Source organism: Phyllobates terribilis, unplaced genomic scaffold (genome assembly GCF_046119375.1).
Source record: "Phyllobates terribilis strain yellow unplaced genomic scaffold, ASM4611937v1 Scaffold_8__6_contigs__length_399053987, whole genome shotgun sequence".
Classification (NCBI taxonomy): domain Eukaryota; kingdom Metazoa; phylum Chordata; class Amphibia; order Anura; family Dendrobatidae; genus Phyllobates; species Phyllobates terribilis.
In genome coordinates, this window is record NW_027362768.1 from 315,887,345 (window position 1) to 315,909,669 (window position 22,325).

At 46.3% G+C, this 22,325-nt stretch overlaps 1 protein-coding gene across 1 annotated transcript in view; it reads right to left on the minus strand.

The window, feature by feature from the left end:
- Window positions 1-20,301: 20,301 nt before the first annotated feature.
- TKT (transketolase) overlaps window positions 20,302-22,325 on the minus strand; it is a 59,440-nt gene continuing 57,416 nt past the window's right edge. The window contains exons 13-14 of the mRNA XM_073644560.1: window positions 21,995-22,117; window positions 20,302-20,718 (exon numbers count right to left, since the gene is read on the minus strand). Of these exons, the coding sequence (XP_073500661.1) occupies window positions 20,540-20,718; window positions 21,995-22,117 (302 nt within the window). The 3' untranslated portion in view covers window positions 20,302-20,539. The remainder of the gene's footprint in view (window positions 20,719-21,994; window positions 22,118-22,325) is intronic.

Sequence of the window (22,325 nt, forward strand, 5' to 3'; positions counted from 1 at the left end):
TAAAATGTGGTTTGGACAGGAAGGTGAAAATAGGCTTCAAGGTGAAAGGGTTAATAACATCTCCCATTTGTGAACTTTACATCAGCCTCATTTTTCCATTACTTTTTTATTTTGTTAGAATGTTATAAAGGTTAAAGCTTTAATAGCAAATTTAGATCTTTTCAAGAAAACTTTCAAAGCCTTTTCTACGGCCCTATTCAGGCTTGCAGCGACTTTGAGGGACCGACTTATTGGGAGATTGGGAAGTGATACCATTTTAAAAACTGCACCCCTCAATGTTGCTGCTGTCAGAAAGTTTGTTAACCCGTCACGTGCTGCACAGAAATTTACACAAAGTGCAATAAAAAAATGAAAAATATTATTTTTTCCACTAAATCATTGCTTTAGACTAAACCTCGGCAAAGTGCGGCCCATGAACAAAGGAGGAGAACAGCTCAGCATATATTGCAAAAAGTATTTATTTAGTAATACACAATAAAAACACAAATAGGAAATCAGACAATGTGGTAGTGTCAGATGGTAAAGTGCTTACAGGTCCGGTAAACATATTATAATATGCTTGTAATATATCCGTGAAATTACACAATTGCACGTTGCCCACAATGATAATTGAATTATAAATAATAATAAGTTTAAACAAGTGAACTAGGATAGAAATCACAGGATTAACACATATAACATGATCCCACTGACTGCTAAATGAAAGGGGTTGGGGGTGAAACAATGTTCTTAGTATTAAGCTATGTGCCCATCTCTAAAGCCAAAATCATGTTACAACCAGCGGGATAATTACCTGACAGGGAAGCACAGCACGGGCGGAAGTAAGAAAGTGGTGAGGGTGATAGCCCAACGTACGTTTCGTGGCGTCCCAGGCCGCTTTCTCACGGGCAAGAAGTGATGTCCTCATAGTGACCCAAGATGCATATATATGCATCTCTCCCCTTAGAATCTGGAGTGCAGACAGCTGGTCGGCGAGGCACGCACCCGGAAGACGCCAGCTATACCGGGGGTGTGCCTCGCGGATCACATGATGTGGGGCCAGTATGCCACACACGGCTCATGCGCACGGCTCAGGGAGCACACCCCGCGCGTGCCCCAGCCGTCAAACCGCAGAACCGCGCATGCGCGGGAACGAAGTCCCACGCAGGCGCAGGGCGGCCCTCAGACGGCCAGGCGCGCGCGCGCCGCAATCCCCACCACGAGCACGCACTCAGCCATGTCAGGAAGCAGCATAGCAGCACTCATTGTAAAAGAATTAGGATAAACAGGGAGAGCAGCGGTGAGACAAAGAGGGAGCCTAATGATCATAGGTGGAAGAAGGGCCAAAGAAATAGATACTGCATACAGCAAAGTTTTTTTCCATGAAAAATACATATAAATCTAAAAAATCACATATGTATAATTAGCAGCAATTGTAGATCCTGATGATCATAACTTCCGTCTAGGCATGAGATCCAATGTGTATATCCAAGTCTCACTGATCTCCAGACACAAGTGGGGTTATAAGGACTTTCATAAGTATGGACTAATAAAAGAGTAAAATAAACAAAAGAAAAGACAATGATTAAAACCATTAGAATTAAAATCACATGAAAAATAATAATTCCTCTTATAATCACCCAACCCACATGTGTAAGTACATACATGTGGGGATAGAGGTATACAGGATAAACTTACTGCTACAAAAATGAGTGCAGCCCATGTACGGCCCTCTGGCTGTTCCAGTCCAACTCACTGACCTAGACAGCTACAGGGCTGAAAACACTGGCCCACAGGCCGCACCATTCGACCACCTGGAGTCCCGATATCACAGCTATCTGCCTCCTCAAGAAGCAGATAACTGTCAACACAATGGTGGAGGATGGAGCTGCTGGTTCCTCCTTCCACCACTCAGTTTATGGGACTCAGACAGCAAATGTGATGATGTCATTACTAGTGATAAGCAAGCCCTAAAAAACTCGGGTGCTCTTTGCTCGGGTCGAGAAAATCGTAATGCTCAGATGCTGAACCCGAGCAACGAGCCCAATGTAAGTCTATGGGAAACTCGAGCATTTTTCCTGTGGTTCCCCACCAAGAGATGTGCAGGGGGCCTAAAAATTGCCCTAATCAATGGGAACAGTGCTGAAATGACATGGGAACTCAGGCATCTCTGACTCCCAGGTCACTGCAGTGAACAATGTTGTCAGAGTATTTCGCCACTTTTACGGACCAACAATAAAACATACAAAAACTAAACCAAAATGGATGTTCCTGGAAAAAATGTTAAGGGACATTCTTTCCAGGGTAATGACTTGTATATAAGGGAAAAAAACAAACACAAAAACAAAAATGCTCCTTTACACCTTGGGCTATGTTCATACGTAGCGTTTTTGATGGGTTTTTGCACTTTTGCATTGCTTTCAATGGTGAAAAATACATTCACCAGTAAATTTCATTTTAACATTTTACTATCTTATCTGGCCATGTGGTGTGTGACACATCATCAGACACATCCATACAGTGCTGAAAAGACATGGGAACAATATATGGAAGACCCCTGAAAGCATCTCTGACTCCCAGGTCACTGCCCAAAGCCGTGGCCATCAGACGTGATCCTATATTACTGAGGTAAAAATACAGACATTTTTGGCAACGTGACAAATATTAAACCCCATTTAAAATGGGCAAGGCGCGTGGCAAGGGATGGGGAAGTGGACGTAATGGTGATGGTGCACCCAGAGGCCGAGGCCGTCGGCAAGATGAAACTGTGCCTACTAAAGAAGCACAACATCGCCATTGGATTCAATGGGGGGCAAAACCAAACACATACACAACACCTTCAAACGGGCCCAAAAGCTGCCAAAACACATCAAATTAGGGGCAGAGACCAGGAAAGTGGCATCAATTGACCCAGAGTACAAGTAATATAATTATTATTATTTATTCTTATAGTGCCATTTATTCCATGGCGCTTTACATGTGAAAAGAAGTCACCGACTGCTATAAGAGGAGAGAAGATCCTGCCCGTGAGGGCGCACAAACAATCGACAAGGGATGGGTGAGGAAACAGTAGGTGAGGGTAGAGCTGATCGTGCAGCGGTATGGTGGAGCGAAGGTTACTGAAAGTTGTACGCATGTCGGAAGAGGTGGATCTTCAGGTTCCTTTTGAAGGTTTCAACAGTAGGCGAGAGTCTGATATGTTGGGGTAGAGAGTTCAAGAGTAGGTGGGAAAATGCACGAGAGAAATCTTGTACAAGTGCTTGTGACAAGGGACGGTACATCTCACTGACGGCACACTGGGTTAATATTGTGGAAGCCGTGACCCAGTTGCACCCTGGGATGGAACATGTCTTCCCGACACATAGAATTGTGGTCTCTTGGTCAATCAAGCTTCAACACAATGTTCACAAGATCTCCTACACAATGAGCAAATTATTCATGATGATAGACGCCACTGTCTCCTTAGCTTGCTGATGGTACTTTTCTGTGGGAATGAGCTTGTCTCCAACCAGTTTGGAATATTTCTAGTGAATTATGGCACGCCATGGTTTGTTATTAGCACCTAGGACCAGAAGCGAAAACATCCACAATTTTCTTCTCAGAAATTTTATTTGGTAGACTGAGTGGCTGCCCAAACTTTAGTCTCTCAAAAAGGAGCTGAAGACACTGAGTGGCAGAAGGTGCAAGTTTCTCCAGCATGTTAGATATCAGAGAGGGCAGCATGGTGGCTCAGTGGTTTGCACTGCAGCCTTGCAGCGCTAGGGTCTTGGGTTGAAATCCAACTAAGGACAACATCTGCAAGGAGTTTGTATGTTCTCCCTGTGTTTGCATGGGTTTCACCCAGGCTTTCTGGTTTACTCTTCAGTAAAAAATGCAGCCACTGAGTGTCCAGGAATCTTCACACAGACTTTTCTTTAGCCAGGGCTGCTTCTTGACAGGGTTGGATGGGCCCACTAGAGAACAGGAGAATCCTCCAGTGGTCCCTGGCTTCTCCTTCAGGAGAGTTCATAGTGCAAACCTTGCAGCTGCTATTGGGCTAATGAGTGGAGGAGAAAGGTGGGCCTCAGAATCAAATCCTCTGGTGGGCCCAATGTTCTTCAGTCTTCACAGCCATATTTTTTAGCTTGGTGAAAGGACTGGCATAGAGGGAAACCGTATCTACTCCGGCTGTCATTTCTCCCAGGAAGTCCTCTCGTTCCATAAGCAACGGCAGCCCGTCCAAAATCAGCTCACACTTCTCGGTGGTGCTTCGACACACAAAGATCTTTCTTTACGCCTTGAATTTCATGACTACAGAGTTGGGCAATGGCCTGATCTACAATGCATTTTGAGAAATAACGTGTAAAAGCACGTCCAATCCACAGCAAAAATGGAGCCATAGAGTGCCCGGAAACCTTCACCTAGACTTTTCTTAGCCAGGGCTGCTTCTCAGCAGGGTTGGATGGGCCCACCAGAGAACCAGAGACTCCTCCAGTGGGGGCCCTGGCTTCTACTTCAGGAGAGTTTATAATGCAACCTTGCAGGTCGTGATGATGATAGAGGCCACCATCTCCTTAGCTTGCTGCTGGTATTTTTTTGTGGGAATGAGCTTGGCTCCAACCAGCCTGGAATATTTTCAGTGAATTCAGGCACGGCATGGTTTGGTATTGGCACCGAGTACCAGAAGAGAAGCCACCCACAATTTCCTTCTCAGGAATTTTATTTGGTAGTCTGAGTGGCTACCCAAGCATTAGTTTCTCACAAAGGAGCTCAAGACATTGAGTGGCAATAGATGAAAATTTCTCCAGCATGTTAGATATCAGAGGGAGAACAGAGAAGGCAGCACAGTGGCTCAGTCATTAGCACTGCAGCCTTTCAGTGCTGGGGTTCTGGTTCCAAATCCCAGCAAGGACAGCATCCTTAAAGGAGTTGTCTACTACTCTTACATTCCACGCGGCAACCCCGCCGAACAACTGTTATCGGTGCCGGCGGCGGCTGCTGCCGGCCGGAAGTGCTTACCTGAGGGGCTCCACCATCAAGTGGAAGTGGCCGCTGCGGTGTACTGCACATCCGCCTCCTATTCAATTGAATATAACAGCTGATCGGTGGGGGTGCCGCGTGCGGGACCCCGGCTGATCATACATTGATGCCCTATCTTACGGATAGGGCGTCAATGTAAAAGTATTGGCCAACTTCTTTAAGGAGTTTGTATGTTCTCCTCGTGTTTGCGTGGGTTTACCCCAGGTTCTACGGTTTGCTCCTCAGTAAAAAGGCAGACATACAGTGTCCGGGAACCCTCACACAGACTTTTCCTAGCCAGGGCTGCTTCTCAGCAGGGTTGGATGGGCCCACCAGAGAACCGGAGACTCCTCCGGTAGGCCCTGGCTTCTCCTTCAGGAGAGTTCATAATGCAAACCTTGCAGGTCGTGATGATGATAGAGGCCATCATCCCACTAGCTTGCTGATGGTACTTTTCTGTGGGAATAAGCTTGTCTCCAACCAGCTTGGAATATTTCCAGTGAATTAAGGCACTCCACGGTTTGGTATTGGCAACCAGTATCAGAGGAATTTTATTTGGTAGACTGAGTGGCTGCCCAAACTTTAGTTTCTCAAAAGGGAGCCGAAGACACTGAGTGGCAGTAGGTGCAAGTTTCTCCAGCATGACCTGTTTGTTAGATATCAGAGGGAGAACAGAATTTGGCATTGCCAAGGTACCAGAGTCTGTTTGTTTTTTTTACTAAAGATCCTGCTGTGTTTTTATATATATATTTTTTTTATGTCTCTTCAAATGTGTATTGGAGTGCGTCCTAATTTTTTTGCAGCCCTTGACATTGCTGGATATACGCAATAACAGTATAGGAGAGCCACTCTTTAATAATGGGTAGGACAATTCAAATAGATTCTATATTCTAGAATATTACCTGTCTTATCTGAAATTCATTTACGGATGAGGTATCACAGTTTGGAGAGCATATTACACCGACCGGTATTAGGTATTATTGCCTAATACTGCATGCTGCTTGTGCTGCCGAAAATTTTTTATTTTTTCCAGAAAAATCCATTTCAGTTTGGTTTTTGTATGTTTTATTTTCAGTCCGTAAAAGTGGCGTAATACTCTGACAACATTGCAATAGTTATCCTTGGCAGGAGAAGATAGAAGGAGGAAAAAGAGCAGAGAGCGCTGTGTAACACTGTGGAGAGGTGACGTGTATGTAATGAACTCACCCAAAAAGGTTGTGCTGGACAGACACAACACTGGCAGAAAATTTAGAAGAGGACTGGAGTTTCTCCTCCGGTATGCTGCTCATCCAATGTCGTTGTACTGTGCTTTTCCTGGCCCTGAAGCCACTCCACTTGGAGGCATACAAGGAGAGAAGAACTTGGGATGGCGCTTTCGTTTGAATGTGAAGATCAGACAGTCCATATATCAATATTAGATTTATTGGTTTTAAAAACAGATTTTACAGTCAAACCACATTTACCATAAAAAAATTTTAAAAACACAATGCGTTTCAACTTCCATGAGTCTTCATCAGGTGTAAAAGAAATAGTGACACATAGAAACTTTTATACCTTATACTTAATTAGTTGTGGGTGAAGTGTTCATAAATAACTTTTTACAGTCTTTTACAGTCTTCATCAGGTGTAAAAGAAATAGTGACATACACAAACTTTTATACCTTATACTTAATTAGTTGTGGGTGGAGTGTTCCACCCACAACTAATTAAGTATACAGTAAGGTATAAAAGTTTCTATATGTCACTCATAGAAGTTGAAATGCGATGTATTTTTAAAAGTTTTTTTATGGTAAATGTGGTTTGACAGCAAAATCTGTTTTTAAAACCAATAAATCTAATATGGATATATGAACTGTCTGAACTCTCACAACATTGTACACAGATATGCTATTGGTCAGCGACCAACTGTGGATAGGTTTGAACACACAACTGCCATACTGTAAATGAAGTATAATATCTGACACATTCCCATAAATTTCCGTATTATTACGGCAGTAATATGGGATCACGTCTGATGACCACGGTTTCAGTCAGTCAGTCACCTAATAGTATGGTATTTGTCAGCGACCAAAACACAGCTGGCTGACTTTAAATGGAGTATAATATTTGGCACGCTCCACAAAATGTCTGTATAATTACCGCAGTAACATGGGATCACGTGTGATCATGGAAAAGTTTCTCTGCTTCTACAATACAGTATTACAAATATAATCAAAAAATCTGGCTGCATTCTGCTGGTGTACTTTGTATTGCTTTTTAAGCAAATAATCAGTATAAGGAGCAAAAAGAAAATAGTCTGGTACTGTAGGGCTATGGATATTTGTAACAGCAGCAGCAGACAGAACATGCAATAGACCCTATTGTGCTGTATACACTGCCACAAACCTTACCTGCCTAACACGTGCTATCACCACTGAATACATGCAGTTGGATTAGTCCTCAGAAGGACTGTTAGATCAGATGGACATATATCTTGTTGTGGAATACCTATACGTAACTAATAAACCACCAATTCTGTCACTCACTCAGCAGCACCTCTCCCTACTCTGCCTGTTTACGGGGTACACTGTCACAAGTATAGGGTCACCAGGTCTGAAATAGACCTGATGACGCTATGCGGCCAGCCAATCACTGTGATGCCACAACCAACATAGCTACGGCATTACAGTGCGTGGCAAGCAATCCCTGCATTTTAATTGACTGTCTAAAGAGCGCCAAACATGCAGGGAGGGGAGCTAAAATACTCGAGGAGCGACTGACGCGCCCCCTGTGCTGTGGGGTACTCGGCAGCCAGGCCTCTGGTTGCTTGGAGGATATCACGGTAGCTGGTCCGGTCCGTGACCCAGGGCGGTCAGTAAAAAGGGGAAAATATTGGGGGATTTGGGAAAGTGTTCGTGACGGCACCTGTGGAATGCGGCTAAGGGGTGCCGCCACTGTGGAGCAGTCCTCTGGATCTGGTGTTACGGCAGCAGGGATGGTGTGGCTCTCCACAGGTAGAGCTAGCTCCAGGGCAGCGTGGGGTGTAATGGATGGTTGTGCTGGGCGTTGTGGTGCAGAGAGGGAATGGTGGCGCAGACGGAATAATTGGACAGAGGCGGTGCGGTGCAGTCTTCCGTGTCTTTACTCACAGTTCTTTAGTTCCTCAGGGTGCACTGTCAGATTGCAGCCTCCCGCGTCGCGCTGCATTCACCAGGCAGGGGCTCAGCTCTTCCTCAGGTAGATCAGGGGTACCGGGCAGAACCCCACTTTCACGTGTTCCTAGCTAGATCGACTTCACGCTGGGTCTTTCTCCCTCCTGCCCTGCGCTGCCCACTCTCAATCCCGCTCGGGTGCTCTGAAGTCCCTCCTGTACGTCGGATCCCGGACCTGCTTGACCCTCCTGGGGATTAGAATGCGGCTTACGATCCCTCTGTCTTCTGACAGATTCGGGGAGTACGGGTGCCGTCCTGCACTCGCCGTACCCCCTAGGATCCCTTCTTAGAACGGAGCCTACTCCCTGCTCCCCTCCTGGGCCTCCAGACTTGGCCCTACTTGTGGAGCAGAGCTCCTCCTGAGACTCTGCTCCCGGACTGTTCTTCTGAACTGTCCTGAGCTGTTCTTCTGAACTGCTCTCCTCTACTAATCTATCTGTCCTGCCACCCTAAGATGGCTTCCCTATATATACTCCTACCAAAGTGCTCCCTCTAACTACTTCCTCCACCCACACCCACTACTGGTTCCCCCTACCTTTGGTTCCCCCCACTCCAGCCAGGGTCAGGGCTCAGCAGAAACATACATTGCGTCTTGCCCCTCCAGCTGGCCTGGAGCAGTGTAGTGTTGGATGCAGGTGTTTTGGGTTCCGGGCAGCACTCCCTCCTTACCTGAGAGAAGGAGATACCACACCTCTGGGTGAGGTGCAGTACCCCTGTGGCGACTGAACCCTCAGGGGCGCCACACGCCGAGCATGTTGAGCAGTGAGATGTTCGGGCGAGCACCGAGCAGTGACGCGGACGCTCGCTCATCACTAGTCATTACATCGCATCTGCTGTGTGGCGCATCGGTTTACATTGTACAGACCAGAGCAGCGCCTGGTGAAAGGGAACAAGGTGAGTATGTCCTATAGTGAAAAATGACATGTTTTCCTGTTTCCACAAAAATGTTATTTTATCTAATTTTTTTTCATTTTCACACAGGTAATTGGAGAAGATGGAACCTATAATTTATTATGCAATTTCTCCTGAACGTGACAATATCCCATATGTCGTAAATAATTATTGATTAGGTACATGACAGGGCTTGGAAGGGATTGCAGATGTCATGTCACGTTTGCTCAGTTAGTGAGGTGCTAAAACAGTAGAAACCTCTCACAAGTGACTCCATTTTAGAAATTAAACTCATCAAGATATACATCTTGGCTTGTGGTGAGCATTTTTAATCCTTAGATGCTTCACTTAATTTTATAAGATTGGGCGATAACCATGAAAAATTAAAATTTTCCTACTAAAATGTTGCTTTAACCTCAAATTTTCCATATCACAAGAGGTAATAAGAGAAAGAAGACCCCACAATTTGTGATGCAATTTCTCCACAGTGATGCCCCTATAAATGGAAACTGGATACAATTTTTTCAGCTTGGTTGAGAAGGTGCTTTTAGAGTGCAATTTTGGCTGGAATAGATTGCTGATGCCATGCACATTAGCAGAGCCCCTGAGGTGGCAGAACAGTGAAACCAACCCCCTCACCATAAATTACATCATTTTGGAAACTATACCAATGAAGGAGTTAATGTAGGAGTGTAGTGAGTATTTTTAACCTACATGTACCTCACAGAATGTTATAACATTGAGCCGTGGTATTCAAAAAATAGAATTTTACAACTAAAATGTTAAACTACCTGTAAATATTTCATTCTCCTATGGCATAATGTGTAAAATAGATCCCACAATTTTTTTTTTAATTTTTCAATGCAGTGATAACCGATTTGGAAGTGGGGTTGTGTGTAGTCCAGGTCCAGCAAATGTTCAGCCATTTTCGCTTTTATACTTTTAATAATTTTCTTGATTTTCTGTTGTACATTTTGACAGTCATTAAGTAACAAACAAGTGTTCTCTTCTGTTAGATAGATACAGTTGAAACCAGAAGTTTACATACATTATATAAATAGACAGATATGCATGTTTTTCTCAATATCTGACATGAAATCAGAGTAAACCTTTCCAGTTTTAGGACAATTGGGATTACCATAATATTTAATATTTGCCAATTGACAGAATAATGAGTGAGAGAGAATGTTTTAAGGCATTTTTATTACTTACTGCAAAGTCAAAAGTTTACATACATGTCATTAGTATTTGGTACCATTGCCCTTAAACTGAATGACTTAGGTCAAATGTTTGGGATATCCTTCCACAAGCTTCTCGCAATAGTTGGTCAGAATTTGGCCCATTCGTTCTGACAAAACTGGTGTAACTGATCCAGGTTTGTAGTTCGCCTCGCTCGCACCTGCCTTTTCAGCTTTTCCCATCTATTTACAATAGGATCAATAGGATTGAGATCAGGGCTTTGTGATGGCCACTCCAAAACATTGACTTTGTTATCTTTAAGCCACTTTGTTACCATTTTGGCCGTATGCTTCGGGTCATTGTCCATTTGGAAGACCCATTTCTGCCCAAGCTTTTACTTCCTGGCTGATGTCGTGAGATGTTGTTTCAGTATTGCCACATAATCTTCTTATCTCATGATGCCATCTATTTCGTGAAGTGCACCAGTCCCTCCTGCAGCAAAACAACCCCACAACATAATGCTGCCAACCCCATATTTCACAGTTGGGATGGGGTTTTTAGGCTTCCAAGCTTCTCCCCTTTTCCTCCAAACGTAAAGATGGTCATGATGCCCAAAAAGTTGAATTTTAGTTTCATCAGACCACAGGACATGTCTCCAAAAATAAGGTCTTTGTTCCTGTGTGCATTTGCAAACATTAATCTGGCTTTTTTATGTTTCTTTTGGAGTAATGGCTTTTTCATTGCAGAGTGACCTTTCAGCCCATGTTGATACAGTATTCGTTTCACTGTGGATATTGACACAATCTTACCAGCTTCCGCCATCATCTTCACAAGGTCTTTTGCTTTTGTCCTTGGGTTTATATGCACATGTCGGACCAAAACAGGTTCATCTCTGGGACAGAGAACCCGTCTCCTTAATGAGCGGGATGATGTCACTCCAGGTATGGGAAAGACTTAGTGTAACACAGAGGGAAAAGGGAAAGGGAGCCCAGACACTAAGGAAAGGGGGAAATGGAGACCTCCTAGTCTGGTCTAGCATCACCCTGTCTCAACTACCGTCCCTATATTGCCTCCTCAGCAATCGCCGCACGCGTACCTTGCCCTACTTTCCCTGGCGTATGGCTACAGCTAGAGATGGGAGGAGATGAGCACTGGTCAACCTCCACTAAACACTATAGACAACAAGGGTAAACAAAACAGAGGGAAATAACTTAGCTTTAGATGACTCCAAACATGCACATGGCCTCAAGCTCCAGAGAGGACAAAGTACTGCTCCTGCTAAGCCTCACAAGTAGAAATGAATATAGCCGACAACTCCCTCTCAGACACACCAGGTATATATACACCCAGGCCAGAGAGCTAATTAGCAAGAGTGAGGTAGCCACTAGGACCTAAAGACAGCCTCTAATCTAAGAAGCTGTCTGAAATGCCAAACGTAGAGATCTCCTGCAACCAACTGCAGGGCGACTGTCTGTCACCTCTGACACACCCGTGACAGTACCCCCCCCCTGTACGAGTGGCCTCCGGACACTCAAAACCGGCTCAAGAGGTTCAACATACCTTTTGAGTAAGGACCTGTGGAACACATTGTGGACCTTAAGGGCTCGAAGAAGTTCAAGACGAAACGCTGCTGGGTTAATGACAGCGGTTATTTTATAGGGACCAATAAACCTAGGTCCCAGCTTCCAAGAGGGAACTTTCAATCTTATATTCCTAGTAGACAACCACACAAAGTCATTCACATTCAGGTCCAGACCTGGCAAGCGTTTTCTGTCAGCTATACGTTTATACCTGTCTCCCATGGTCTTTAAATGACACAGAACAGCCTGCCATACCGAGGAGAGCGACAAAGCAAACCGTTCCTCCTCAGGAACTCCTGAAGCTCCTCCCCCACTGAAGGTACCAAACTATGGGTGATAACCGCATGCACCGAAGAACGGTGACCTGCCAGTGGATTCTTGATGATGATTATTGATGGTAAATTCTGCCAGCGGTAAGTAGGATGCCCAATCCTCATGATTTTCGGAGACGAAACACCTGAGGCATGTCTCCAAGTTCTGATTGACACGCTCGGTCTGACCATTCGACTGAGGGTGGAAGGCATAGGAAAAAGACAGCTGCACCCCCAGTTGAGAACAGAATGCCTTCCAGAACTTGGAAACAAACTGGGTCCCCCGATCAGACACCACATCGTAGGGAACCCTGTGAAGCTTCACAATCTCATTTATGAACACCTGAGAAAGTGTCTTGGCATTGGAAGTGAAGGTAATGCGACGAAGTGAACCATTTTATTGAACCTATCTACTACCACCAAAACCACCGTTTTGCCTGCAGAAATGGGTAGGTCAGTAATAAAATCCATGAACAAGTGTATCCATGGCCTATTAGAGATAGGTAGCGGAAGAAGAGTACCAGATGGACGGGTATACGAAACCTTAGAACGCGCGCAAATACTACAAGCAGCTACATGTTCAATTACATCTCGATGAAACCCCGGCCACCAAAAACGACGAGAGAGGAGGTCCGGGGTTGCCTTACCACCTGGATGCCAAGCAAGCACAGAGTTATGATGTTCCTTGAGTACTTTGCGGCGCAGATCAGATGGTACAAATAACTTTCCTGAAGGGCAGGAGGCAAATCCTGACACCCCTTCTGAGAAAAAACGTCCTCAAAACCAGACAGAAAAGGAGGTAATATTTCCATAGAGACAGTAGCAATGGAAATATCTAGACAGTTCTCATGGCAGTAATCTCCCCATTCAATAATCTCTCCGGCTTGCCAATCCACCAACGGATTATGTTTAACAAGCCAAGGTATACCCAAGACAATCGGAGTGGGAAGATTGTCCAGAACATAGCAAGGAATGATTTCACAATGAATTGACCCCACCCTCAGTTTTACATTATGTACAATCTGTGTAAGTGCTTTCTGTGCAAGTGGCGAAGAGTCAATGGCAAAGATGGGAATAGGTTCAGCTAAAGCACAGCAAGCAAGACCATGAGTTTTCACAAACTCAGCATCAACCATGCTGACTCCGGCTCCACTGTCAACAAACACAGAAACTTTTTAGTTTTTTCTCTCTAGCACCACCTCTGCTGTCAGGACAAAGCGGAACTGCAGTTTGGCCACAAATGCACCCCTTGTTTATCCAACTCCAGACTACCAAGAGTTAATCCAGTCTCCTTTTGTTTAGGAATTGAAGGACAGGTCCTAACAAAATGTCCCTTTTTCCCACAAAAAAACATACACCTTTTTTCTTGCGAATCTCCGGGGAGATGTACGATGTAGAGAGACACCCTAACTGCATACGTTCCTCCACCACCCCCAGTACTGGTTCACCCTCAGACCGCTCCCCTTGCAGAGGTACACAACCCCGATAAGAAGGCCCTGGAGAAGGTGGTCGCACCCGTCTATCCCAAAGGCGTCTATCCAGACGTATGGCCAAAGACATGGCAGCCTCCAAGGACTAAGGGGTTTCATATCCAGCCAAGGCATCTTTCAACCTTTCAATAAGCCCCTCACAAAATTGACTTCTAAGGGCTGAGTCATTCCATTTGGAATTCGTTGCCCATCTACGGAATTCAGAACTGTACGTTTCCACTGACCGAATCTCCTGCTGAAGGCAATGTAGCCTAGACTCAGCCAAGGCGACTCAGTCAGGGTCATCATAGATGAGGGCCAGAGCTCAAAAAAACCCCTCCACAGACTGGAGACAAACTGAGTCCTGTGGTAACGAAAACGCCCATGACTGAGAATCGCCCTGCAATAGAGAGATCACAATACCAACCCATTGCTCCTCATTACCGGAGGAGAAGGGGCGAAGTTTGAAATACAATTTGCAGGCCTCCTTAAATACAAAAAACTTGTTCCTACCTCCTGAAAACCTGTCCGGGAGGGCAACCTTGGGTTCAGGCTGGACAGGCCTACCTGCAGAGACCCCCACATTGGCGACCTGTAACCACTGATGCTGCTGCTAAACCTCACAGCAGCGAAGTTCATTCACCTCCAGAGACAGACAGCGGAACTGCTCTGCGAGTTCTGCAAATGAACCCACACCAAAAGGAGAAAGGGAAAAAAAAGGTGGACGGCCAAAAACACACAAAGAAAAAAAAAATGTCAGTTTTCTTTTTTTTTTTTTTCTCGTTTTCAAAACGTGCTCGGCTGGCTATAATGTCACGCCAGGTGTGGGAAAGACTTAGTGTAATACAGAGGGAAACGGGAAAGGGAGCCTAGACACTAGGGAAAGGGGGAAATGGAGACCTCCTAGTCTGGTCTAGCGTCACCCTGTCTCAACTACATCCCTATATTGCCTCCTCAGCAATCGCCGCACGCATGCCTCGCCCTACTTTCCCTGGTGTATGGCTACGGCTAGGGATGGGAGGAGATGAGCACTAGTCAACCTCCACTAAACACTATAGACTACAAGGGTAGACAAAACAGGGGGAAATAACTTAGCTTTAGATGACTCCAAAAATGCACACGCCCTCAAGCTCCAGAGAGGACAAAGTACTGCTCCTGCTAAGCCTCACAAGTATAAAAGGAATATAGTCGGCAACTCCCTCACAGACATACCAGGTATATATACACCCAGGCCAGAGAGCTAATTAGCAAGAGGGAGGTATCTGCTAGGTCCTAAAGACAGCCTCTAATCTAAGAAGCTGTCTGAAATGCCAAACATAGAGATCTCCTGCAACCAACTGCAGGGCGACTGTCTTTCACCTCTGACACACCCATGACATATGATGGCTGGACATTCCCATCTTGTTTGTACTTGTGTATAATTATTTGTACAGATGAACGAGGAACCTTCAGGTAAATTTAAATTGTCCCTGTAGCATGTGTTCCTAGTAATGAGTTCATATTACTGATAGCATAAATTTATCCTGCAATGACTTAGTCCGGCCATTAGGGGTCAGCAAGACACAAGTACAGAAAAGCCCGGGGATCTGTGAAAAAGCCCGGGAATCTGAGATCCAGGAAGACCTCTAAGGGGACGAGACGTGTCTGATGTCCAGAGACGCTTGGAGCTTGCAGAGACTTGAACCGGATGGTGTGTCCAAGAAGAAACTGTGCCTTGTGAGTAATTGAGATATGTGACCGGTCACAAACTGTGCAGTTAGCTAGGGAAAGCTAGTTAGTAATCCCAGTAGTGCTGAGAACTTCCCGGTGTATATCACTGCTGATGGACTGATCAGGCTTGATCCAAAGATTGTGAAAGATCTGATATAACAAGACTCTGTGTACGTGGATACTACAAAGGAGCCCTGTTGTGAACTATACATTGAGACTGAGATCGATTCTGATTCCTGCCTGCACCGGGATGTGCTAGAGAACTTGGTGAGAAGGAGAAGCTGATTAAACCATGTGGCCGGAGATCAGGGTCTAATGAAAGGTTTAGTTTGTTAATTGCTTGTGTATATTAAGTTAGAGATTTCTCTTTGCTCTTGTAGGAAGAGAAACTGTACACTGTATAGACAACGCGTTGGCTAAACATAGAGTGTTTATTAAGGGGAAAAACAAGGGTACCTGGATCCCATTGTATTAGTGTGGGAGGGGGATGTAAGGTTATATTCCTGAGAGGACCACGTACCATGTCCGCGGTAACATCCTGGGTAGGCCCTGTACTGAATAAGGGTGGGAGAGGCATAGCCCAGGGGTAGTTTGGCTCATTCCTGCGAGATGGGCACTTGGGCTCTCTCGGGCTGCATAACATGTATTTTGTATTCGTGGCTGTTGTGGCCCATACTTTGTAGAAAAGTTCAACCCTGTTATTTGTTTGACAAGTGTCAAGAAAGTTGATTTGCCACTACACTGAGGTCGGAGTCATTCATAGCACCGCCGTATACACATTCGACTAGCGTTCCGGTCGTTACATCTTGACGTAGTCGGCAGGATACGGTGCTCGCTATGGATGGTGCCAGTAGCACAGAAGGTGCTGCCGCATCTACTGTAATAATCCAGCCCCCTTCTCCCATTGTGACCGGTAGAGACCGGTTAGTTGGTTGCTCCGCAACGGGAGCACTGCTTAACCACCTGGCCAAGTTTGATGGGTATAACTTGCTGTTCAGTGATTGGGTAGGCAGGTTGAAGAATGTCATTGCCTTGCACGGCGTCAGCCCCCAGCTACAACCGGAAGTCGCGCTGAATGCTCTGCAGGGGGATGCGTGCAAAGTTGTCTTGTTAAAACCCTAAGACAAACTAAAGACAGTCGACGATATCATCCGGATACTAGAGAAAGCCTTTGACTTTGTGGTGTGGGCAGGCTGATGTCGACAGCATTCTTCGGGATCAGTTCATCGAGGGGATACGAAGTGAAGCGCTAAGAAGCGAATTGTTGCTGAAGGCGCGGAGTACTCCTGGTGTCACCTATGCCGAAATACAGGAAGAGGCAGTAGCACGGACTTTGGAAGTGAGGCCTGCTTTGCAGTGGAGTAACCTGCAAGTGGCTAACACAAGAAAGCCGAGACCAGACCCTGTTCAAGCACAGCTGGCGGTTTTACAGAAAACCGCGGAAAGCCTGAAGGAACAGGTGCAACGGATGCAAGTTCGGGAGATGCCTCTGATATGCTCGGCCCTGACTAACCCCCCTATTCCCCTATATGGGCAACCACCCTATACCTCAGGGAGGACGCCGACTGCTCCTAGACCTGATGCAGACGGAGGTAGGGCAAGACGATCGGTTCAATGTTGGCGATGCCGAGATCTGGGGCATATGCAGCGGTACTGCCAGAAAAACCTGCCGGCTGAAATCTCGGCATCGGTAAAAGAGAGGCCCTCGCTGTAGTTGGGCATACGGCGAGGCAGGAACGAAAATTAACGCCCAACGTCTGTTCCGAAGATCTGATTGTGGAGAATCCCACGTTAGAGGTGCAGTTTGCAGGAAAGTAGGTGGCGTGCTTAGTGGATACTTGATCGGAGGTGACGACCATGCCGATAGAATTTTTCAAGACGCACTTCGAAGAGACCGTCAAAACGGAGTCGGGACATCTGCTAAGGCTGAAGGCCGCTAATAATGAAGAAATTCCAGTGGCAGGCATTGCATGGATGAAAGTACAGCTGTGCGGTCAGGAATTGGGAACCAAAGGAGTGGTGATCGTGAAGACACAGGCGAGGCCGAATCTTCCGGTGGTTCTGGGAATGAACATCCTGAGGGAGCTGGGCTCCCTTTTGTTTGAGTGTGATGGCCCAAGATATTGGAAATGAGCGACACCTCACAAAGCCACTCAGAGGGCCCTGCAACAGGTGGTCCGTTCGTGTGGCATTCAGAAGAGTTCGGCAGAAGGAAGAATGGTGGGAGCGGTGTATGTCCCATGCGGGTCTGCTGTTGTGATCACCCCGGGTCAAGAGAAGCTTGTGTTGATGCCGGTAGGGATGCACAGGAAGCTGAATGATGTGGAGGTGGTTCTGGAACCGGTGGGATGGTCAGGAGGTATGGACAGTCCGATGATAGCTCGAACGTTGGCTATTGTGCAAAATGGAAGTGTACCAGTGCGGTATCTTAATCTGCAGAATCATGAGGTGACTCTGGCAGTGGGTACGAAGCTGACTGAGGTATATGTGTGTGATGAAGGAGTCATCCCCAAAAGCCAGTTCACACTGAGGGCAGACCGCCGGACCGCCTGGACCCTGTCGATGAAGACGGCAGCTGAAGAATCCCCCACGCCCGCGTGGAATGGCAGAAAGATTATGGAGATCACGGGAGTGGATGAGTCCCAGTTGGCTCCCGAGCAGGCTCGCAGACTGGAGGCTGCACTGTGGGAATATCAGGCTGTTTTCTCCAGGGGAGATGAAGACTTTGGTTGCACAAAGGTTGTGGAGCACAAGATACCCACGGGAAACACTCCCCCAATTCGGGAGAGATATCGCCAGATCCCACCGAGGCTTTATCAGGAGGTCAAAGGAATGCTGGCGCAGATGCTGGATAATGGGGTGGTACGGCCAAGTCAAAGTCCTTGGGCTGCATCGGTCGTGTTGGTCTGGAAAAAGGATGGATCCATACGGTTTCGTGTTGATTACCGTAATCTGAATGTGCACACAGTGCGTCAATTCTACCCGTTGCCCCGGATCAAGGAATCCCTGTCTGCCCTGGGAAAGGCGAAGTACTTCTCCACTCTTGACCTGGCCATTGGCTACTGGCAGGTGCCCGTGGCAGCTCAAGATCAGCAGAAGACAGCATTCATCTTGCTGATGGGACTGTACGAATTTAATCGAATGCCCTTCGGACTGACTAATGCTCCAGGAACATTTCAGTGGTTAATGGAATACTGCTTGGGCGATTACAATTTTGAGTCCGTGTTGATCTATCTGGACAATCTGATTATATTTGAAGATTCGTTCGACGACCACCTGAAGAAGCTCGAGCAAGTGTTGCACCGACTGAGGGACAATGGACTTAAGATCAAGCCAAAGAAATGTCACTTGTTCCAGACGCAGATCGAGTATCTGGGACATGTAGTGTCGGCTGAGGGTGTGCGGCCAGCACTGAGGAAAATTGAGGCCATTCAGGAGTGGCCCCCATCCCAAGACCGTGAGAGAAGTACGGGCGTTTCTTGGTTTAGCCGGATACTACCATCGGTTTGTGAAAGACTTTGCTAAAGTGGCTGAACCACTGAATGAGTTGTTGAGAGAGACGTCGCAGGGGCCCAAGAATCAGCCAATTCGGTGGACGGACCGACAATAACAGGCATTCGATCGGATCCGGGCCGCTCTTGTGTAGGCACCTTTATTGGCGTATGCTCGCTTTGATCAACCGTTCACCCTGTACACTGACGGAAGTCTCTATGGTCTGGGAGCCGTGTTAGCTCAAGAACAAGATGGGAGTGAGTGAGTCATCGTGCATGCTAGCCGGTCTCTACGGGATACTGAGCGAAATCCGGACAATTACAGCTCGTTTAAGCTGGAGATGTTGGCCCTGGTGTGGGCCATGACGAGAAGTTTGCAGAGTACCTGGCTGGGTCGGAGATTCTAATGATGGTGGACAATAATCCGCTTTCACACTTGGAAAACGCTAAACTGGGAGCCCTGGAGCAGAGAGAGGTGGCGTGGATGTCCAAGTTTAATTACCGGATCCGGTTCCGTTAGGGTAAAGAAAACTCCAATGCCGACGCATTATCATGAGTGACCCGAGGCACACCCGAGCAGGTGGTGGATGAAGACCTCGAGGATACTGAGATCCCCGATTTGAGGCGATTGCCTGTGTTCGTGGACGTGGCACGCTCAAGTGGGGTGGCGACACGGGTCGCCACATTGCTGGGCAAGACTTGTCAAGAGTGGGCCGAGTTACAGGATGCAGACTCTGAACTGTCACGAGTAAAGAAATGGCTGAGTCAAAAGTCCTTGCCCGACGGGAGAGCAAGAGCCCGGCTGGGTACAGAAGGACAAAAGCTGCTAAGGCAGTGGGATCGATTGGCCATAGCGGAGGGGATACTGTATCGCTGGATCTACATAACGGCAGAGCTAGGTACCGTTGGCAGTTAGTAATCCCAGCTTCAGTGGCTCTGGACATTGCCCGGGAAGCTTATATGCGGGGTGCACACTTTGGGCCTGAGAAGACTTATCGTTGGCTGCACCGGTACGTGTACACACCTGGCTTGGAAGAAGTTGTGAAAGAGGTGTGTGGTAGGTGCCGGGCATGTGAGCTGAACAAGTCCCGGGAACAGAGGGCTCCTGTTCAGACAATTGTGACGTCTGCCCCGTTGGAAGTGGAAGTTGGAGGATGCACCAATACGACCTTGAATACAGTGCTGTCCATCTGTCTATATACATATCATGGTGCGATTGTGCCGTTACAGTGGGCACCTCGGGGACTTCGGTCCCCGATCCAGCTTATGCCCTTGAACCAAGAGAGTCGAGATTTGGCCTCGCCCTAGAACAATCAGCATTTTGCTGGGAGAAAAAGCAGAGACATCGACCCCCGGACCTGACTGTCCAGGGCCACATTCAGAAAGGGCTTTTCTCTGATGGAACAGCCCCTTTAAGCTTGTGTGAAACCGTCCACTTTATGTTTGGTTTATAGGCTTTATTTAATCAGGAGATGGTCTGATAATCATTTGCACCCACCACGTTGATGGTAAAACATGTTTTATTGGTTTTATGGAGTTACATTGAAATTATTGTATAAAACATCACTTGGAAGAAAATATGAAAGTAAAGCAAAGATTGCAGGATTTTAATACGTGAAATGTTCTGTCACTTACAAGACTTTATAAGAAGCCATTACATTTTTACAAAGCTTTATTATGGCAATGGAATCACTCCGGACACTATATTGTATGCGGTGAGATAAAGCCTGTAGGTTCCATCTATTGAGGCTTTAGTAAGCAGTTCTTCACCGCCTCCACGATGGCGTCTTTGTCAATGCCAAACAGCTTGAGCAGCTCAGCCGGTTTACCGCTGCGAGGGACGCCACTTACTGCCAATGACTTCACTGTAATGCCAGGCTCCCCAACAACAGCTGCCGCCACTGCCTCTCCAATGCCACCTAAACATTCAAGGAAATAGTCAGGCTTTTGTCCAGAATAAAGTAACATTTTACAATATAATGCACAAAAAAGGGGGTTAGGATATTTTTTTCCCCAAGAACAGCACAACTCCAGTCCATGGTATTGCAGGTCTACCCCATCCAAAAAAAGAAGATGGAGCTGAATACCAAATGCACCTAATGATCAAGAGCTCCATTATTTCTGGTAAATGAGAAGCCAATGCACAGTCTCAAAGAATCGATGAGGATTGGGAAGGGAGCGCTGGGGATAGCATTTTTGTGCACACTTTTGGAATTGGTTAAAACAAGCAACACATCAAACAAAGTCAGTGGTGCTAAAGGCTGGACTTTCCAACAAAGATCCGAGCCTAAAGGTGACCCTAAAAACAAAAGGCACTTGATTGCCAGAGTCAAGGTTGGGTTTTGGTAAAATATTTCCCCTTTCATACCTATAAATAAACAATGTAGCTCCATGCTGGGAGATGGTTAAATCTGGGGTATCCATAGTGTTGGTCTCAGACTGGGGTACTTGGGGAAACTTTCTAGGATCCGAGGTCCATTGACAGATTCCATTACATGAATGATTGTGCATGAGACAGCTATGACACTGAACTTCATGGACCAAGGTTGGGTACCAGAGTTGGGGCAAAACAATAAGAAGGACCTCGTCCATCTGACACATCAGTACTTATGACTGTTGAATGGGAGCCATGTCATGTCATGTTAAGCCTGGCCGGTTAATCAAAAGAAGAGCAATGGATGCAGAGAGGAAGGAGGTGGCTTTCAGGGATCCCGTCCAGCGGCCACAGATAGACTCGGTTCTAATAATTGTTTTGCACCAACTCTACAGTAGTACCCAATCTTGGTCCATGAAGTTCAGTGTCACTGCACCAACTCTAGTAGGTGCCTATTCAGAAACCCATGCCTTGGGCACCAGAGTATGAGTCTTGCCCCTGGCTAGCCTTGCCTTACTTTTTACTGATTAATATGAATGTTTCGCAGATTATTTTGTTCCTAAAGGCCACTGAGATCCGGTGGTGATAGAACTTTCACATCGCCATGCTTGCCAGCTCCTAAACTCCTGGAACCATTGGCAAATCTCCCATTATCTAAACATATGACCATACTTCTAATAGAAGACTTCCATGTCCTGTTCATCTATAAATGATCATCCCATTAACTAAAAATGACCATAAGATAAGTGATCATAATATATCCTGCCTGCCAATTGGGGGGAAAAAACGATGTACCAATTGAGGACGTAGAAAAGCCTCACCTTCATGGTAATGATCCTCCACGGTAATGATCCTTCCCTTGGTGACCTTGGCACTGTCCAGAATGGTTTGTCTATCCAGAGGTTTAATGCAGAAGGGGTCAATGACTCGGATATTGATTTTTTCTATAAGAATAAAGCAAACATTGGGATTTGAGGGTTAGGAGAAGTTGAATTACTCAACCATGGCTGGCAATATGTAACTCTCTGCAACACGCACGGCAAATGTTCTTCTGATATGGATACCTATGTGGCAGCATTGCCGATCCGGCACTGCTGGAGAAGATGCCCGCTCATCCTTAAATCTGGAGAGTAAGGGACTGGAGCACAGACG